The sequence below is a fragment of the Pelecanus crispus genome, chromosome 4 (assembly GCF_030463565.1).
Source record: "Pelecanus crispus isolate bPelCri1 chromosome 4, bPelCri1.pri, whole genome shotgun sequence".
NCBI classification, from domain to species: Eukaryota; Metazoa; Chordata; class Aves; order Pelecaniformes; family Pelecanidae; genus Pelecanus; species Pelecanus crispus.
The window spans coordinates 51,612,982-51,626,705 of record NC_134646.1 but is presented as its reverse complement, the minus strand read 5'-3'; the positions used below and the strand labels follow the sequence as shown (position 1 = coordinate 51,626,705).

General features: G+C 47.9%; 1 protein-coding gene across 1 annotated transcript in view; it reads left to right on the top strand.

The window, feature by feature from the left end:
• Window positions 1-8,047: 8,047 nt before the first annotated feature.
• MTNR1A (melatonin receptor 1A) overlaps window positions 8,048-13,724 on the top strand; it is a 57,133-nt gene continuing 51,456 nt past the window's right edge. The window contains exon 1 of the mRNA XM_075709311.1: window positions 8,048-8,240. Coding sequence (XP_075565426.1) covers window positions 8,048-8,240 — 193 coding nt within the window. The remainder of the gene's footprint in view (window positions 8,241-13,724) is intronic.

Genomic DNA, 13,724 nt, shown 5'->3' with positions numbered 1-13,724 from the left:
ATTAGTGAAACATAAAGAGTAGGAAATAAAAATAAATTAGATAAAGTGTGAAATAAGCTATTGAAAGCAGTAAGAAAAATTAATATAAAGAGAAGCTGAGCAAACATTCAGCAGTACGCAATTGCCAGCTCAAACAAAATTACTTATTTGGCCTTTCTAGCCTCCATTTCTTCATACACATTCTCTCCTTAGAAACTGCTCACAGTGGCGCATCAGCTGGATGGTTTGGTGGAAGCTTGTCACTTTCAGAGGCAAAGGGGGAAAGGTAAATCAATGTCATGAGCCTTATTCTTATCTACAAACTATATCTGAGCCTACTATGGGTCTATTGGGGGTGGGCGGAGGGAGGGCCAACAGAAACAAACAAACAAAAAAACCAAACAAAAGTGAACAGTTGTTATTTGTAGACTCCAGGCTGAAAAGGTTTTTGGAAACACTGCGGACAGAGGAGACTGTTTAAAGATCTCTCCCTTGTTTTACTGATAATACTCTAAATGAAGAAAATGTCTTAGCCCATATTTGCTGAATAAACTTTAAAAGCAACTATGTTACTGATTCCATTTTTGTGAGGTTCTGTATTATCAAAAACACTCAGTACTTGGTACAGCCTCTGATGATTTCAAATCAGATTAAGTCTTAGGGTTTTTCCATCAATTCTAACTGCACATTTTTGCATTTCTTAAAGGGCCCATTGCCAAGTGCTCCATAGCATTACATCACACAATTGTGTCATCACTGTTTCAGTCAAGTTATATTCCACTGATTTCAGTAGACTATTAACACCCTAAAACTAGACAATCATATATTTTTCTAGTGTAAGCAATTTAACCTCTTTCATTCCCCGACACTCAGCTCCCTACCCCTCCCCTGGCTCATTCTCATCTAGCTTTGTGCCAAAGACTATCAATCTCAATTCTTCCCATTCATTTCAACCATTTCCTTGTTAACTCTCTTCACACATTATTTGAGCTTGTATGTATTTTTCTGCCTTTCTACACTTGGTAAGAACCGTACTGGCTGGATTTTAATACGTGAAGCTTTACTGCAGTTGATTCTTTTTGTAGTTCCTTTCCAGCTCAGTGATTTCAATTCAAAACATGTCCCCTCTCTTCCCCATATTTAAACAAAAGGAAAACCAAATAAAACATTCACTCAGACTGAGAAAACAGTCATAGAAGAGAATACAAGGGAATATTGAAAGGTGTTAAAACTACTGCCGAGAAGAAAAAAAATACACACAACAGCAGAATATTCAAAGGTGAGTATCAAAAAATATGCAACCAGAAAGAGTATTTTCTTCCTGTTTTAAACCATTTTGCATGCTCTGTTAAAGGAATATGCTATTTGCCTCACTGTCATGGGAAGTATGACTCCTGTACAGAAAAAAACAATTTGAAGTATTAAGTAGACAGCCTGCATTTGGTCAACACGGTGAGAACATTAGAGAAATGCGTGGACTGGAAGCAGTCTGAACTTCAGAGTTTGCTAAATAACAAAGCACTGTAACAGCATATATAAACAGGCAACAGCCTTGCAAGAAGAGAATATCAGTTGACAAACTGAATGTGCAGGTACGTTCTGGCTTTTGACAGAACTTTAATTTAATTGCAGGAGCATTTCAACTTCTCCAGTTAATGCAAGTAAATAGTATGTACCAGGCAGTGTCTGGAACTGTGCCCAGAAGGCAGGGCAGCAGCGTGACACATTGTCATGACACTATAAAATGCTAGGGCCACAGAAATCCTGTCCCCTGAGTGCACAAGTATGCGGTAATACAGAGTGCCTTGTCCAGCAGCTTTGCTTGTTACTCACTGGATTGCTAGCATTTTGGAACAGTCTACATCAATCAACTCTCAAAAGCAGTTGTTAGGGACCAATATTCTGAAGAACCACAGGACAAAGAAATGGACAGAGCAAGGAAACAGGTCATGCAGTAAGAGGTACAGTTTGAGGTAAGCGCCCTCACTCTGTACTTAAATGTAACAAGTTAGGCCCCTTAGTGTCATCTACCACTAGAAGCACGGATTTAATACAGCACTGGAGCCACTGATGACAAAGCTGAGCATTAACTCACTTAGCAACTCTGGTGTCAGACTACAGACTTCAGAAAGTATTAGTTTCCAATCAAGATTTATAGCCCTGAACCTTACCTGCCCCATCCCTCAAGCTAGCTCCCAATTAATCTTTAAAATAAAAATTAAGAGGTAGCATGCTTGAAACAGTCTCAGCTACAATATGCAACATTGTCCATTCCTACCCTAAAACACAGATGAGCCAAGATTAATTCTCTTTTCTGCTGGCAAAATTTCAAACATAATTTTCTAATCATCCTGGAGAATGCTTTAACAATTAGGTAATACACTATTCTACAGTAAGAAGCTACCATTGCCTCTTTTTCAGGCCATTTCATGTTGCAGGAGAAGAGAGTATTAATATAGAGAAGAGTCCTAGGACATAGTTCCATGTCTATAGAGCACTTCTCCCTGTCCTAGCCATGTGGTAAATGACATTTCACCTTAGAAACCCCAAAGCCAGAAGCAGCCCATACTGCACAAGAACTGTTACGACGACTCTCTCTGAAAGCAAAAAGTGTGCACTAAGGCAGTGCTGAATGAAGAACTAAAGAGCTGGCACATTTCCCATCAATCTCTTACATCATCTGCCCAAAAATGGTACTCGTAGACAGGATGCAATTTACACAGTTATTTTAGGAGTTACAACATGTAGGTAGAAATGCCACAGATTGTAAGTGAGAAAAAAAACACTGAAATAAAAGACTTGTCACACAGGTGCAGCAGGGAAAGAGCGCTGCAGATCACAAAATAACACATGATGAAATTTCAGCACTCAAAATTGTTCCTCTAAAAGACAGAAGGAACAACAGCCAAGTTCATTTGTAGTGCAGCATCACAACCAATGGGCTGATGTAATGAAGAGCAGGTGTCTCCCACCACAGGATGAGATGCAACATACTAATTGCCACATCAATTCTATTGTTGAGGAAGTGGAATTGTCCCACATGTTTACCCATAGGCGTATGAGCAAGAGCTGTGTACTGATCATCAGCTGTCAAGGCAAGTTCATGGGGAGAACTAAAGGGCTGTGTCCACGCTCCGGGAGAGCAGCCCAAGAAACTGCCAAAAGCAAAGGTGAAAGAGGCTCAGAGTATCACAGTGAGGAGGAACTACAAGTTTCTTTTTTTCCTAGTGCCCAAGAACTGTCAGCATCATAACTGTTCTTCAGGACAACAGAGGAACTCTGAAGGTCTCAAAATAATCTGCACCTACGTAATTTAATGCTGAGCATTCAAATGAGCAGCTGCTCCTACTCGCCACCACTACTGCCTGCCACAGAAACACACTGCCACTTCATTTACCTTATCCCCTTCTCCCTCAACTCTAAGATAGTTTCTACATTTCACTACTGAAAGGCCTATTGGGACTGAGCAGAACAGCACCTGCATTTATTTATTTCATGCAGCTCCTGGACTTCTCTGCAGAAGAGAAAGGCACCAGAACATGCAGGATATCAGAAGCTGCTGCTTCACTGCCACAGGCACCGCAGCTTACCCACTTTCTTGTCCTCCTACAGCCCTCCAACAGCTTCCTGCTGCATGTGTCCAAGTCAGCCCCTTCCCAGGTATGCTATTTATGTCATTAGCCTCCCCCGCTGTTCCCTCTGACGGAAGAAAAACATGCAGTACCCCGATGAAGACTTCTCCAGATGCCTTTTGCCGTCCTACTCCATTCTCTGCCAGGCACCCATACCAGCACACTCTCAGTACTTGAGCCTGTTACTGACCATCACATATTCCAGTCCCACCTACCCGGCAGCCTCCATTCTCCTACTCAGAGGACCAGCTGAATTGCTAATTTCTTCTCATGCTTTCTACATCTCCGCCTATCTTTTCAGACGGATGGTGTGGATCCATTACCTCCCCCCACTCATCTGGTGTCCCTTGCTGGGCAGCAGTAAGAGCTTCTCCATGAGGGAAGGCAAGCCAGGAGCCAAGGAAAACCACAGCACAGTCCCACAGGATACAAAAGCAGTGGACAGAGCCAGATGCTGACAACAGCCTCAACGGGCAGCCCTAGACAGGGCAAAGAGATGAGTTAGGCCCAATACTCATGCAGAGAGCCCATGGTAGGATCAACAGGAGACAGGACCAAAATCAAGACTACAACATCAGTCCAAGGTCAGCCAGGAAAAAAGGCCACAGACAGGACTGGCAACAGGTACACCCACAATGTCACTCAAGCAAAGACAAATCAGGGCTCTTCTAAGACAGACCAGATACTTTCTGTGTATCTTCACATAATAGAGAAAATTCACCAAAAGCTAATTGGGATGTCTGCTAACTTTGCTGATTACAGTGAAGTCAATCCTGATTTAAATTATTATAACAGGGGGTGACTGGCCCTAGTGATTTGCTTGTTCTCATGCCTTCCTCACTTCTATGCTGCTTTCATGTAAAGCATAATTTAACTTCACTCACTCTTTAAAAATGCATACATAGGAAAAAAGTGTAGAAAATGTGAGGAGAGACCAGTCCCAGAGGATGTAACAGACAGTACCAGACAAACTGCCTCTAAGACTGTCTGACTGACTTTGAATGCTGATCGGTGTGAACTAGCCTCATCTTGTCAGAGCTGCCTCTCTGTGGTTTTCACAGCCTGCTTATTTGGGTGGCATCTTAAAGCCTCTAACTCTCCAAAGTGTGAGTAAACATCTGTAAAACCTTAAAAAGCAGCATGTTTTCTAGGGTGAGGTGTCTCTGTCAAGGTGAAAGAAGGACAGCTCAGGGAGAATGGGAAGTTAGTACTGGCTGGAGCCTGAGCCATGTACTGATGCTCAGTTCCCACTCTCCAGGAAACAGAATCGGCACACGGGGCAACTGCACAAGGCTTCTTAATGTATCTTGGCCCTTTGTTGGTGCCTGGGTCACCCTTAGCTCTTATGCGGTTTTCTGATAGGACCTCTCCAGTTCCTTTTCAGGAAGCATTCCCTTCCCTAAGCATTGCTCTCACCAGCACAAGCAGCCTTTGTGCCCAGGGTACACTCTTGTCACAAGACTAAAGTGGGACTGAATGACGTCTCCATTCCCCTGCGGGTCTCAATTGCAAACATGTGGCTGAACAACCCAGCAATGAGACAAACGACAGCAGTCCCTCATGGACCCGATTCCCTTTCTTTGAAGCAAAATCCTGGGCTGATCCTCATTGCCACTCTACCTTCTGGTTAAAAATATCTGACCTTGTGAAACTTCACAGCTCGCTCTGGGCAGCCCCTCCCTGTCCAGCGAAACAGCCGATGAGGTCTGCTGGAGGACCAGGCAGGTCTGCCTGTCTCCACGTGTGCCTGCCCTTGATCGGATGGCCCCCTGATACTGCCTCCCCCCAGTTTCGATCTTCTTCCACAGCTTCATAACGTATTTTTAATGCACTTAGGAGGACACACACGCTTGTTTTTCTCCCTCTGCAAGATCACCTCTAAGGGGGGGGGGGGAGGGAGGGGGAGGGACAGGGTGTGCTCACCACCACCTTGGAGGTGGCTCCAAGGGAGGGGGGGACCTACTGCAAGCTCCCCTCCAGTGCGGGCTGCTGCGCTCCATCTGCAGCGGTGGGGTTTGCTCTCCCCGGGGCAGTTGGGGGGACAGCTCTGTAGTGCCGACACCCCCCCCCCCCCGGGTCTGCTGTTTATCGCAGAGGGGAGCGGGGAAGACACGGCCCGCTGCCGGAATCCTGAGCATTTTTAAAGTCAGTAAGTGGTGAAGTGAATCAGCGCTCCCCCACGGAAAAACGCTCTCATGCCCCAGCGGGAGGCGGAGCCGCTGTGCTGCGCTGCCCGCGGTGATGCAGGACAGCCCTGGGGGAAGCGGGAGCTCGGGGTTTCCCTGACACCCACCGCCTTTAGGGCCCGGCCCGGCCCGGCCGTGCGGGCTGGGGCTGCGGGGCTGCCCGGGGCGGCAGCGCTGGCCCCCAAGAGGGGCCTCAGTCCCGGGGGGGAGCGCGGCCGTCGGGAGCGCCTCGGGGTGCGGGCAGCCGCTGCGGCTTTCGCCGAGCTCCCCGCGGCGAGGGCCGGACCCGGCCGCGCCGCCAAGGGCCGCCGGTTTTCTTCTCGCACCCGCCGCCGTTGGTCGTAACGGGTTTTTAACCGCTCATAACGATGGCTTTACTTATCCATCACCCAGGCCCGCCGTTACCAGTACAGGGTTGCGGTGCGTGACTCGGCGGCGGCAGGAGCCTCTCCCGCCCCGCGCAGCCTGCGCCGCCCCTGGAGGGGCCCCGCGCCCCCCCCCCCCCCGAGGTTTCGGGTACCCCCACGCCGCGGTAGCCCACGAAGGGTTGCGGGCGGGATGGCGGGGCGCGGGGGTCGCCCGCTGCCGCCGCTCAGGGCCCTGCGCTTAGCGGGGCACGGCGCGAATCGCCGCCCGCGCTGGCAGCCTCTGCTACCCGAACGGGGGAGTAACGCCTGCGCCCGGTTTGCTCAGCGGCTTCACGCAGCTTTACACCACGCCAGCGAGAAGGTTCAGTGCCGTTATTACAGTCAGAAGTGCCTCTTACTTTTTTTTTTTTTTTTTTTACCGGAACACCCACCGTACGATGGGGGTGAGGGGGGTACCCCATTCATTCCTCCTCACGAGGTTGGGCAATGGCTCCCTGTTCCCTCCGCGCTGCTTTTGGGGAGCGGCAGAGCCAGACCCCCCCGGGCTCCTTTATCTGTGGCGTGCAGCTGGCCCGCGCTGCCGGGAGGAGGAACGGGGGTGGGGGGGGTGGGGGCTGCCGGGGCGGTGAGGGAGGAAGGGGGCGGGTGGGGCTGCCGGGGCGGTGAGGGAGGAAAGGGGGGGGGGGTGGGGGCTGCCGGGGCGGTGAGGGAGGAAAGGGGGGGGTGGGGGCTGCCGGGGCGGTGGGGGAGGAAAGGGGGGGGTGGGGGGCTGCCGGGGCGGTGAGGGAGGAAGGGGGCGGGTGGGGCTGCCGGGGCGGTGAGGGAGGAAAGGGGGGGGGGTGGGGGCTGCCGGGGCGGTGAGGGAGGAAGGGGGCGGGTGGGGCTGCCGGGGCGGTGAGGGAGGAAAAGGGGGGGGGTGGGGGCTGCCGGGGCGGTGAGGGAGGAAGGGGGCGGGTGGGGCTGCCGGGGCGGTGAGGGAGGAAAGGGGGGGGGGGTGGGGGCTGCCGGGGCGGTGAGGGAGGAAAGGGGGGGGTGGGGGCTGCCGGGGCGGTGGGGGAGGAAAGGGGGGGGGGTGGGGGCTGCCGGGGCGGTGGGGGAGGAAAGGGGGGACTGCCGGGGCGGTGCGTCCCTCCCCGCCGCCCCCGTGCCGCGGCGGCACGTGGTGGACGCGGGTCCTCAGACGCCCGCCGCGAGCGCGGCTTCGCGAGGAGCTTTTTATAGCAGCAGCGCCCCACTCCCCGGCGGGGGGTTCCTCGCCGCGCTCACGTTACCGCGCGAGTGAGCTGTTAAATACAGACGGGGGCGGGGGGAGGGGAGGGGAGCTCAGCGCGCGCCTCATTAAGAGACGGCGTTAACCAGGGGAGCTAAAAATAGGCGCGAGCGCTGCGAAGCCCCGTAGCGGCAGAGAGCAAAGCCCAGCCATCCCCCTCGCGCCGCCGGCGCTGAATGGAGCCGCGCGCGCTGAATGGAGCGGCCGGGAGCGTGAATGGGGGGGAAGCGGGGCGCGCGCGTGAATGGGGCCGCCGCGCCGGGCGGGTGCCGCGGGGGGGCGCTGTGGCGCCGCCGCCGCTGCCGCGCGGCAGCTGGAACCCCCCGGCCGCGCACGTGCCGGCGCGGGGGCGGGTCGGTGTCACCTGGCGGCGGCGGCGGCGGCGGCGGGCGGGGCGGTGGGCGCGGGGGAGGCTATAAAAGTGTCCCGCCGCGCCACATGCACGCTTCGGGGAAACTTCCGAGCCGGAGCGGCGGCGGCTATGGGAGGAGCGCCCGCTCCCGCCAGCCCCGCGCCGCCCTAGGGCGGGCAGCCCCGCGGCGGCGGCCGGGACCCCCGCCCCGGACCCCCGGCTCTGCCCTGGGAGGCGGCGGCGGCGGCGGCGGCGGCAGGATGAGAGTGAACGGGAGCGACCTGAACAGCTCCGTCCTCCCGCGGGAGCCGCCGGCCGAGGGCGCCCCGCGCCGGCCGCCCTGGGTGACCGCCGCCTTGGCCGCCATCCTCATCTTCACCATCGTGGTGGACCTGCTGGGCAACCTCCTGGTCATCCTCTCCGTTTACCGCAACAAGAAGCTGCGGAACGCGGGTAAGGGGCGGCGGGGAGGCCCGGGGGGTCCGGCCGGGGTGGGGGGCGGGGGGGCGCGGCGCCGAGGCCGCCTTCGTCTGCCGCTGAAACTTTGTCCGGGCGCGCAACTCCAGGGCTGGGCGCCCTTCGCCTTCGTCCCCAGCTGCAGCGCCCGCAGGCTGTGACAGGTGCCGAGGGCTTCATCCTTCCTACCGAGTCGGGGATCCAGCGGGTAAGGATATTTTTAGCGCCCGCCACCGAATCGTGGTGCTATTTTGAGCTCTCGATGGTTCCCACCTAGCAAAAAAGAAAGGCAAGTAAGCCTTACTTAAGAATGAAATTTAGACGTGGCACTGGGGATGCTGCTGTGGCATACAGTGTGTGTCTGCGCCTGCTGGATGCTATTCTTCTGATCCATTTTCTTTGAGTTACAGAAACGTCTCCAGTAACAAATACTATGGCTGGAGCTTCAAATCAAGCAAACATGAAGTTACGGACATTGCAGGATTCAGGGGGGGAAAAAACCCAAACAAACACCAGTCATTTCATTTTCTTTGTCCACCTTCTACTTGCTATCTAGGTCTTTGGGGAATGGGAAACACCTGACAGAAAACAGATTTAGGCACATTCTTAAAAAAAAAAAAATCTCTAATTTTGACAGGATAGATTCTGTGATGGTCTATTGAGTAAATCCCTCTTAGTTCATGTATTATAGCTCAGACAGCCAGGAAGTTCTTCAGATTCATTCTGCTTTATCATGTCAGACCAGCTGCTGCGCACGTGTACCAAATCTGTGCATTCAAAACCCTATGCATCTTTCATTGAAAAAAAACATGGGAGCATGTGAAGAGAGCTGCGTTGTTAATGAAAGCACAATTTCACTCCATGACAATTGAGATGCTGCTTTTATTTTTTTTTTTTTTTCACAACTGGCTGTCAGGTTCCTTACTATAACTCCACTATATTCATTATCTAGTGGTTTAAAATTTATCTGAGGGGGAACTTGAGCCTGGGCTTTGCTATAAGCTAGTCTAATAAAGGTAGCTAATATTGCACTCTGGCAAACAGTGGCATGCTGAACTTTTGAAGGTTAAGTCAGGTAATTCTAATGGATCGTACATTTCAGTTTTATTCAGCCATAGTGGAATGTCAAAACGAAGGCTAACAGATTTTATTTTTTTCTCCCTACTGTTGCCAGTGATGTAAATTCTAAAAGCTATATTCTCTTCTTGCTTTCATTGACAGAAATTTCATTCACTGGAGCTGGCAGGGTTACACACTGTGATACTATATATTTGAGAGGAGAATCAGACTCCAGAAGTCCAAGTCAGTGCTTGACTACCCTTGTTCCCTGGGATATTTTCAGGCAGAGGCAGAAAGGGTTGAGATAGGCATGTGACTGGGGATAGTCCAGGGGAAAGGGTGATATTCTCCTCCCCCTTAATTACTGCATATATGCTTCAGCACTTCTGTGGGGAGTCAGCAATACAGACATGTCTGGTAATAAGTCTGAAATAAACGTGGTGCCTGTTTTCTGGAAACATAACTGAATCATTGGGCTCTATGTGTGCGCATATTCTCTACTGTAGATCTCGCATAATCCCTCTTGAATCCTGACACGTGCTCGCTTGCTCACTCTTACTACATTTCTTGTTCTTGCCTTTTCTGTCATAGTGGCTGTTAAGAACTGCAGCAAACTGGCAAGTTATCTCCTACAGCAAGGAGAATAGAGTATTCTTCTGAACATAAATCATTTTAGACTGGAATATGAACTAGATACTGTTTGATCCTCTGAAATTAAGGATTACTTAAAACAAGTAGATACTTGGTACAAGATAGGAAATAGTTGATAGTCTGTTTCAGGAAAAAATAAATAGTAATAAGTTTTTAAATTTTTTTCTTCAAAGTACAGATTTTTTTCAGTACATTAATAAAATGAAACTTTAGAAAGAACGTCATTAATAAGCTTCAAAAAGGTGTGCAGTGTTTTTGACTAATCCTGCAAAACCCTATGCCTGGGCATAACTTCACTTATGTGAGCACCACTATTAAACTTGGCATTGAATTAAGAACAGGTTACTCAGGCGAGTAAACTTATGATGAGGCGTAAGTATTTAGAAAACCGTGTCCTAATATTTGTGAGTATGAAAAATAAAGTTTCCTAAGTCTTGTTTACACCAATTCAGATTATTCAGGAAGAGATTACATTGAAAATAATCTGATTTATACATACAATTAATATATACCTTGATAATTATAAAAACAGTTACAACTTTTTACAGAGCTGTAATAAGAAAGAAACTTCTGATTTTCCAACAACCTGTATTAATAAGTCTCTTGCTGGCACATTTATTGAGGAAAAAGGACACAGGATGAAAATTCCACTGGAAAAAGGTCAGGGAGGAACAGAAGATACCTCCTGAAGAAAAATGTATCTCACTGAAGACTTCCTTCCTTTGCAAGAGAGGACTAACAGAAATAAGGAGTATTTAACACTTTACCAAAAAGGTGGATTTGGTGGGGGAAAACATCTTGCATCTCTCTCCCACTCTCTATTATATAAATATTTTTGGAAGATAACTACAGATTGAACCTGTGGACTTATGATTTAAAAAGTGCATTGGGGAATAGTAGGAAGGCCTAGAAAAACCTTCTCAACAAGTGGTGTAACCTTCTTGACAGTCAGAAGGTTAGTAAAAGGCACTGCTCAAAGCAGAGGAGTCAGTATCTCAAAGAAGTTGGTCACAGCAAGCGAGGAGTGTCTGATACTACAGACTCCTTCATAGTCACAAGCATGGCTTCAGTAGATGCTCTTCTAGACACAGAAGCTGATGATGCAACTGGTAGGATCCTCTTTTATTTAATGTACTTGCCTTGTAATAAGTTTCATAGTTCTGGTCTTTTTTTTTTTTTTTGGATGGTGGCTTTGTAATCTAACAGGTGCCTGACACCAGTTCAGTCCTGATGGGAACAGCTGTGATTTAATGCTGGCCTACACAAAGACTGAATTTGGTTTATGATGTCTGTGATCTTTTAACTTGGAAACAAAGCTCAAGGGAAACACTCAAGGCATAAGGATTTTAATGCCCATATCTTGATAGTACGTTCATGTGGCTTGAACTTTAAACTGATGTGCTTTCTTTAATAATTAATTTTAAAAAGAATGAGAATAGCTCATTTAAAAAAGAAGTTTGGCGTACATAATCCTAGTGTGTCTCACTTTTCATTGCTAATATGCATAGATCAGAAATAAGGTCATTCAACAAAGGTTCCACCCCAAAAAGATGAAATAGCTAGCCTTAGGGAAGGTGGATTAAAGAAATACTAGTACTTGTGCAACAAGTGGAGTTTTACTTGAAACTATCAACATTGGATTAGAGCATCTCAGAAAACTGAAGAGATCATTTCAACTGATTTATGCAATATTACACACAAATTCAGTGATTGCTGGTATCCTTATGCCTTCGTTGTTACCCGCACTAAGAAAAACATTGCATCAAGAACAAGGTGAGGGCGCAGTTGTAAGTCTTTGACAGTGGAGCTTAGTTTACTGCTTGTTACATTAAAATGTCAGTTATCATGTGCCTATCATTTTGGTGATGGAAGATTTGGATACTTAGTGATGGCAGGACTGGACCATTCTTAAGGTCAATGAAGAAAGCTCTTGAGTGCTATTATCCCTCTTGTTTTTCTCTCTCTTCCTTTTGAAACTGTTCTCTTGGCCTGGTGTGTTGTTTTTTTCTGGGTGCTTTATGTGGTGAGGTCCAGAGGTGCCCTGGCTACCCCTCCAACAGACTCCTGGGTTGGAAGGGAGCCTCCAGCAGGCAAGAAGAGAGCCCCAGCAGTCTCACCCCTCATCCCTCCTCTTCTGTGCCTGTCCTGCCTGCTAACACCTGACACGAGTTGGGGTAACACAGGGACTGGTGCCGAGCCGGTAACTAGCACCTACCACATCACAGCAGAAAGCTGCATTTACCCCCTTCTCGCCAATCTCTGTTCTGTGCTAGATGCCTTTGGGGTTTTGTACTTTTTCCCAGTTTTCCATGCTCTTGGCCAAAATGTTTTGTTGCTAAAACTCTTTTTTTGTTACTAGTGAAGAAGGCAGAGAGGAAGTCTGACATTGCTGAGGCCCCAGGGCTCTAGAGCAGCAAGATACAGCTAGCTTCACTAGGACTGCACACTTGCTTAAACTTAAGTATGTGTGTTAACTACTTTTCTGAATGAGAAGGCAATGAAAAAGGGTCAAAACAATGTTTGTATGCTAAATCTGCCTCAGCTGCATTAGGTCCAAACAGTTCTGTAAAGACTCTGTGAGTGCTCAAAAGAATAATGAACTCAAGAGTAATCCTTGACCAAAATTTGTAAGATCAGTGAAGTCACTTATGGAAGAACCAAGAAACACAGCTACTTACCTTTTTTTTTTTTTTTTTCAAATCCAGTATTTGTAAAATGGTACAGCCATTGCAGAATTGGGGGATGGGATCTATCAGGAAGAATTTTATTTTGGAGGCTTTTCAAACTAGCCCTGGGTTTTGGTTTGAGTGGTGTAAGAATCTAGTTGAAGAGTGTTCCTTGTTTAGTGCATTTTCTAGAATATAAATTTTAAATATAAGAATGGAACTATCTTTTGATAATCAGATTGGAGATCTCATCAGCCTGTTCAGAATATAACTGTTCTTGATGATGTTTTGGTTTTTTAGTTTTAAAATTATAATGTTAAATGCTCTATTAAAGATTGTTTTATCTAATAAATGAAACTCCTGTTGTGAATTCAGACTAATGGAATCATTCTTTTTGTTACAGGTGATCCTTGGACTTCTTTTTGTGCCCTGAGAGAAAATGGGTAGCCCAACAAGTATTTGACTCAAGGGAGATAACTTGTAGAAGATCAAGTTGTAGCACAAACTCAGGGTTCTGATGAAAACTGAGATGTTGATGGCAAGGAACATTATTTCAGACATGAATAACTTCCAGTATTAAAAATGGTAAGCTGTTTGGGAGAAGGGAAAATGTCTAGCGGAGATCCTGAACTTTGCCAGTTGTTGAGCATAACTGAGCATAAACATACAGTTTAAATAAAGCTGTTCCTCAGACTGGTTTCGATTGAATAATTTATGGAATCAAAGGTTTACTTCAGAAACCTGTTGAAATGGCACTGTGACCAAAGGTAGAGAGGAGTATTTCAAATAATTAATACTCTATTCTTACTAATATGTCTGTTAAACTCAGCTGTTTATTCTTTCTGCAAGATTCTGCATTCTGAAGCTTTTAGAGGCACTGCTTTTTTTAATTTGCTGCTGCCAGCAGATAACAGTACTGATAAGCTATACTATTTGCTGTCTCTTTTTAGGTTATTGTTTGGAGGGGGGGGTCTCCCTTTTCTCATTAAGATTTTTTCATCTTTATTCTTTTCATTAGCAATTTCTGATCTGCTTCTACTCTTTTCCCTGTTCTATTTCTTTTTACACTAGCCACTTTCTTATTTTGTTATAACATAGATACTTC